This window comes from Arachis ipaensis, chromosome B03 (assembly GCF_000816755.2).
Source record: "Arachis ipaensis cultivar K30076 chromosome B03, Araip1.1, whole genome shotgun sequence".
Classification (NCBI taxonomy): domain Eukaryota; kingdom Viridiplantae; phylum Streptophyta; class Magnoliopsida; order Fabales; family Fabaceae; genus Arachis; species Arachis ipaensis.
In genome coordinates, this window is record NC_029787.2 from 130,682,909 (window position 1) to 130,690,095 (window position 7,187).

Below are 7,187 nucleotides of genomic sequence, written 5' to 3' on the forward strand. Positions count from 1 at the left end.
GCGCGACAGTGGCTGTTGGTGGCTCTCGGTGGCTGCTGCAGAATTGGGGGAAAAAGTAACGGTAATTGCTAATTAGGCCCCTTGCTTCAAATCATAATCGAATGTAAACACATTGAACTTGTTTTTGCAGTAAATAATTTCAGTTATCAAAATGGGCTTATTATTGGCCTGTTTAAGACTAAGGCAACACTCATCAAGAATATCATTCACGTCCAAAAATAAAAAATAAATAAAATAAAATAAATTTATGAACAAGTTTCTAGGGTGCACATGGGCCGGATGATACCAGGTTTGTCTTGGCCCAGGACCGATCCTAAATATTGACCGGGTCTGTTTTTGAGACCCTTGCTCAACCCTAAACCTGATGAAATCTCACAACTTCTAGGCCACAATGAAACAGTAGACCAGGTAAAGAAACTATACACTGCACATACACCAGAGAATTCTCAACAGACACAGAATCAAAGAATGCTTCTCAAGAAGTGGCAATAGTGATATATATAGCAAGTCAGAGCAGTATGAGAGTTTTTAGTCAACTAGAAAAACATTATAAAAGTTTGTTTCTCTTGCAAATCATCAATGGCATTACGCTAAATGAGAAGCTAAGAGTCTCAACGACCAAAGAGTTATCTTCACACACAAAATTTGCTTTTGTCACATGTTTTGTAAGCCTTGATCAACACTCAGCACCAAGGATGCAATCATAAGATCAGAATACTACACATAGGCAACACCAATACAAAGGATCTGAGAAAATCTCAGCTTCATTCCAACCATTTTGATTCTCACAATCAATCAGCATTGTCAAAAGATCATTCCTTAAGACGTAGTACTTTGATCACAATCTACATTAAGCAATTGTCCTCAAATAGTTGAAAACAAAAGTAAAGGAGTTCTGCTGCAAATTATTATATAATTTAACAATAACATTAATTCACAAGTGCAAATATAAAAGTGCCATCTACATTCTCCAAATAAAGAAACAAGAAAAACATGCATCTACAAAACTAATTACCCTTAGCCTTATGGTCAGCCACAACATTGAGAATAGGCAAGCTACTGAGGAACTCATCAAGTCTCACAAAGAACACAATCCCATATTATTTATGTAACACTGATACTATATATTTTTATATAACATATGCACAGTATAACAGAATCAACATAATAAACAATCAAATTTTAGCAATAATAGGCTGCTACCTACTGGTTTGAACGACGACGAGCTGGTGGTTGGGGCAGCGACGATCAAAGACAACAGCGTGGTCGGTGCGAGGAAAGCCGCGAATCTTGGTGGATTGGTGGTTGAGGCTGGCTGGCTGGTGAGGAAGAAAGGGAAGAAGGCTGTGGCTGCTTGGCTGGCGTGCGCCTACGCGGTGGTGGCCGTGGCAGGTGGCTGAAGCATGAAGAAGAAGGGGAAGCAACCACGTTGAAGCACGGGTTCGGTGTGTGCACTCTGCACTGCCCTAAACCCCTAACATAGGAATTGGGTTCAACCCGGCCTGGTGAAATGACCCGAACTTTGACTTTAGCCGGATCACTATTAAGTCGGGCCAATTTTGACCCAAACCAAACCATGTGCAGAGTTGTGCACCCTATTTTCTACTATTATTAATTTATTAGTAAAGACCTCAAAAATTAAATTAATTTAAATTTTCAAAAAAATAAAAAAATTGAGATTTTCTTTTAAGATAAAAAATTAAAACAATTGATATGACACAATCTTGCATTTTGATATCTGATGGTAGCATAAAGTAAAACTATTTTGCGTTGTTAGTGCATATAAATTAGGGTTAATAATTAAATTAGCCTTTGACGAGGTTAAACATTAACTAACAATATATACAATATTTAGTATATCAAATTAAATGTTAAACAGAATTTTTTATGAAAATTTATTAATTTAGTTTTTAGATTATAGTAGAATTAGGGTTTATACTAAGAACTAAATTGATAGATTTTTATAAACATATTTGATCAATGTCTAATTTGAACATGCTAAATATTATGTATGCTGTTAATTAACGTTGGACGAAAATTGTTTTTTTATGGGTAAAACTGAACGACTTATTTTTCAAAGACTAATTTGATCATTAAGACATTAACTCAAATAAATTAATTCTAAAACTAAATTGTATTATCTGGTCAATCAGTTTTTTTTCAGTTATATAAATAGTTAACTACCAATTTAGTACTCGAAAGATTTAGTTGACAAAAAAATCTTTAAAAGATGTCATCGACAAACAAACAGCTTGAATGATTTAAAAATGCGACAAAAATAACAAATAAATATATTTTTTGTAAGCGACAAAAAAACTTTTGTATTTAGCAAAGGATTTATCCATTTCATCTTAATTTTTGTGACAATATTTGAATAAATCTTTAGAAACTATACGAAAAATTTGAAGCAATAATTTTTTATTTATTTTTCAGAAAAATGTGGTTATTTACAATAATTTGAAGCAATAATCTTTTGTAAATTTATTTATCTTAAGCATCTTTTAATTTTTTTTTGTGAGAGATATAAACTTTCGCATGTCATTTTATCAGTTTCCTGTATGCGGTATCATGGATTGGCTTCAATTTTTAATTTTCTCGATTGATGAGCATTGGGCAAGTATCTTTGTGCACTTGAAATCTAGAATACTTTTGGTGAATGATTCTTGTGTTATTGTTCCTACTATTGCTTACGACAATGAGAGCGCAGCACCTACGACAGGAATAAAATATTTAGGTGGATACTACAATGAAGATTTTATAATTGTCTTCATGTGATAATTTTTTCTTTTGATCCTTGGATGATGGATTGTATAATTAGATTTTGATATGATATAAAAGTATTGTCTTTGTTTAAAACGTAGCTAAATAAATAAATCACACTTTTAAACGAAACATCTTCTCATGAAGATGTTTTTGCCATCTTTATTTGAATAGTTGCCAAATATTTATAGTGTTTTGAGAAAGCAGAGCCCAAGCAAAAAGCATAGTGCTACTCTAAGTCTATAATATCAGACAAATTTATCATGGAAATATTAGAAGAATGAATCCTAACCATCATATGATATCATGATGGTCGAAATTTATTTATATATTTCAATTTTTATCATGAACCTGTTCTCTACTAGACAAGAAGCAGAGAAAAATGAAATAATTATAGCCTCCAGTTACATGTGGCTGCCTCCATAGTCCATACCACAACAATAGCAACATTGTAACAACTGTAAACCTTGCGACCTGTATGTGAGCATGCACCTTTTATTAATTCCTCTCACCACCCCTCCCTTCCCCCATTGCCATGAATGAAATCAAGCATAGTATTCAATCAGATTGCATCAGTTAACATAAAACAATGCAATCTTATTTCAACTTTTTCCTAACAAGGACTACCCTGGCAAAGTCCACCCAGCACCATGGATCTTCCGCAAGCAATGGACCAACAATGTACGTTGAAGTTGAATCAAATTACTTGAATTATTTTGTTGCAGCTATTTTCTGTATACAATGTGACTCCGGGAACCAGCTAAGGTATATTAACACCCTGTAACCTTTGCTCCCTCTTGTAAAGTTTCCCCTTGTATCTACATCATGCCATAAACTGATCACAATGACTGAACTGAATTCGTTCTTAGAAGCTTTTTTGGTTTACGCTTCTCCACAACTGGGATGACAAACTCAAGAAGCTGCAACAAGTAATTTAAAGTTATAGAGACAAGTTTGACAACAAATCATTGAAAGTAGTGAGTTGTTTGAAGTTGGCTGGTGACCTTTTTTTTACCCTATGCATATACCAAAATGAATGAGAAAGATCCAAACTATAACAAACAAGTTTGCAACTAATACTGGCAAGTAGAAACAACTATGCTGCTAGTGCAATAGGAGAATGAAAACAAGAGACCATTTTATCAATGGATATAACTGTCGATTTGCCAATTCCACAAAACACCCTCAAGATTTTTAAATATATGATAGCCTGCAGTTTCAAATAAACTGGCACTTATGAACTTAATTGAAGAGTATACAGAAGCCTAGCTCAAGCAAGCCTGCATAACTAAACAAGAAGGGTAGCCATGACAATTTAGGTTGCATACAGCTGTTAAAGTAGTTTTATGTTTGACCAAAGCATCATTATACATGGTATTGGAAACTAAAATCCTAGGAAATAGTTTTCACAGAGGATTACAATTTCATTTATAGTAAATGATATTATACCTTCCTGCTATTGTTTTTGTATATGTAACTACTATTAGTGTAATATATAAAGTTTAGTTTCTCACAAACAAGTTCTTAACCATGTTCTGTTTCTAACAACATCTATGCTCTGTACTAAACAATGAAAGTCATGTAGAATGAGGTTCATTGGAAGATTGCTAATGTAATGAAGAGCAGAGGTAAATTTAAGCATTTAAGAATTAGCTCTTCACAGAGAGCTGTAATAGTCAAGTTGCACATCTCTGGCTATGTCTATACACAATCAGGCGATCATTTTTCCATATTTCTAAACAATGTTTAGCTGGAACTTCCTACATTTTTCATTTTTAACACTCAAGCCAAAGCTTCAGTCTGCCATTGAAGCCACAACTATAAAGGATTAACGAGTCTGTTTTGTCCAGAATAGAATGTGAATTCTTTAATAGATACATATCTTCACATGACAGTTTCAATCACATAAGATCAAATACACAAGAATACGCAAATTGAGTTAACAGAAAGTGAGATACATTACATACCTCCTTCAATCTCTTCTTTTTCTTTTCAGCCTGCAGTCAGCCAACTTAATCAATAAATCAGATTTTAGGCAAAAAATGTAAAGATTCTCAAGAAGAATAAACCAGGTGAGTAAAAAGAAAAAGGTTGAAACACAATATGTGAGACACATTAAATACAAAGCATAAAGTTTAAGTTTGTATTCGCAATAAAAGGCCACCAAAGGCACAATTGGATAGAAGAAGGATGAATAGTGTGATGGCCTAAGAAAAAAACCAAAAGAAGAATCTCTATCCTAAGTGTTGGATGGGTATGTTACAGTATTATTGATGCCTACTCCAACAAAACCATGTGCTAGAATCTTAAGACTGAAGTCTAAAACAGCTAAAATAACATCACTGTCAAGACCTCCACCATTGGCTTTTTCAATCTAGCCAAACAAAGAAAGAAATGGACATGTATAAGTGTCAAGCAATAACATGTAATAATATATATATATAATAATGGGCACCTCTTCACTCAATAACCGGGCATTCTCTATCTCCAGCTGTTGAACATTAGACTCAAGGTCAGTTGTGTAAGCCTGTTAAAGGAAGAAGAGCATCAAAGACTATTTCCCATTAGAGAGTAAGTGGTCACAAAACCAGACAAAGGCTAAGCATAAAATAAAATAAAAGAAAAGAAAAACCTCAACTTTAATTCAGTTCCTGTTCCTTCCAACTCAACTATTAAAGCCCCCCAATAGTGAGATTCCCTAACAGTGAACCTCACTTACCACATAAGAATCTCCATTTTCCAAACATCAAATAAAAATATATAAAAAATAAAACTTTATTAAAAAATAATAGAAAAAGGGGGTAAGTACCTGCTTGCGTTCCCTGGACCTAGCAGCAGACTCACGATTCTTGATCATGCGTCTCTGCTTCTGAAGAGTGGCCTTGTCCACTGGTTCCTCCACCGCCCTTCTCTTCCCTTTTGACTTATTTTTTATATGAATCAACAATCAAATTACTGATGTGGCATAATTACTATCATGCTATCAATTAGAACTCTTCAATTGTTTTTCTCCTCATTTATGAATCCTGGCGTTTTTTTTCTTCTTTTTTGACAATTGTTTTTGGGATTTGGATTCTCTAAAATTTAAATTTTACTTTAGAGAATAAAGTGTGATCTCCACCGCAGCTGCCCCTCCTCCTCCACCACCGCCGCCTCCTCCTGATGATGACGAGGGTGCTGGGACTCCACTTGCCACCGCAGCATCAATCCCATTGGCAAAAGGCTCAGCTGCGGAGGAGGATGAGCCTTCAACGGCGGGCACCTGCGGGAACTGATGAGGAACAGGATGATGATTATGAAGAGAAGCAACAGCGGTGACGTCATCAGCAGTGACGGCAGCGTTTTTTGAGAGGAAAGCCTCAAGGGTCATTTCCTCGAACGGGTGGTGATTATGGTGAGTTGAGTCTCTGTGAGAGTGGGTTAGGATCATGTCTTTCCAGACATCATCGACGGTTTTGGGTGGAGGAGGAGGGGATGAAGAAGGATTTGAGGGGTGAGAGGTGGTGGTTGTTGTGGTGGTGTAGATGGAGTTTAGAAGATCGTCCATTACCATGGACGAGTTTGAATAATAATGCAGATTTTGATTGTGAAGAAGGGAATAATAATTAGAAGAAGCAGCAGCAGCAGAAGAAGAAGAGGAAGAAGAAGAAGAAGAAGAAGAGTCGCGTGGCAGATCCGTATTCGTCGTGACAATCTTCGACGACGCCATGCCGCGTTTCTAGCTCTCTCTTTCTCTTTTTTCTGTTATAATAGTAGTGTTTGTTTTTTTCTTATTTTCCTTTTCTTTTTCTTTGATTGGATACTTGGATGGACGGATTTGCCACTATAAAAAGGGTTTGGGAGTGAGTGAGTAAGGAAGCATTGCGATTGGCCAATTTGGGAACGAATATTATGTCATCATCGTACTCTTCACAGCTCAGTTGCTTCGCCCTACCCTACCCTACGCAACCACCCTTTGGCTTACTTCACTTTCACATTGGAATTCGGGATCTACCCCTTAAATACATACTTAACTACTTATAGTACACTCTATTAAGTTATTAACAATTTACCATGAAGATATTTTACGTACATACTCAATTATCGTAGTATTTTATTTATTTTATATAGTTAGTGTATGAAACTAAATATTTAATGCAATTATATAATAAATAACTATTTATGCATGATACTATTAATAATATTTAAAATGCACTTAACATTGCTGGAGAGTTGGCTCTTAGTTGATTAAATAGGCAGACAATATTTCAAGGGTTAAATACTAGTTATTATTTACTAATTGAATAGTGAATACGATAAAAGAGTATAACAAAATGGCTAAAGGTAAGCTAATTTAGGAGTTTATAATAGAATAGAAGTGAATGGACAACCAAAATAACTATAATAGAAATGAATATTATAGAAAGGTGAATACATCGGTCATTAAA

At 34.9% G+C, this 7,187-nt stretch overlaps 2 protein-coding genes across 3 annotated transcripts in view; both read right to left on the reverse strand.

Moving 5' to 3' along the window:
• LOC107631593 (probable U3 small nucleolar RNA-associated protein 11) overlaps positions 1 to 1,518 on the reverse strand; it is a gene marked incomplete in the record, with an annotated part of 4,511 nt that extends 2,993 nt beyond the window's left edge. Inside the window, 2 exon segments of one of the 2 annotated variants that reach the window (XM_016335085.2) lie at positions 1 to 35; positions 1,208 to 1,518. 2 annotated transcript variants of the gene reach the window in all.
• On the reverse strand, positions 3,031 to 6,854 carry LOC107633873 (G-box-binding factor 4). Its single transcript, XM_016337468.2, has 5 exons — positions 5,945 to 6,854; positions 5,570 to 5,683; positions 5,216 to 5,287; positions 4,728 to 4,757; positions 3,031 to 3,680 (listed from the first exon to the last, which is right to left on the reverse strand). The coding sequence occupies exons 1-5, from the start codon at positions 6,467 to 6,469 to the stop codon at positions 3,600 to 3,602; spliced, it is 822 nt and encodes a 273-aa protein (XP_016192954.1). The 5' UTR covers positions 6,470 to 6,854; the 3' UTR covers positions 3,031 to 3,599.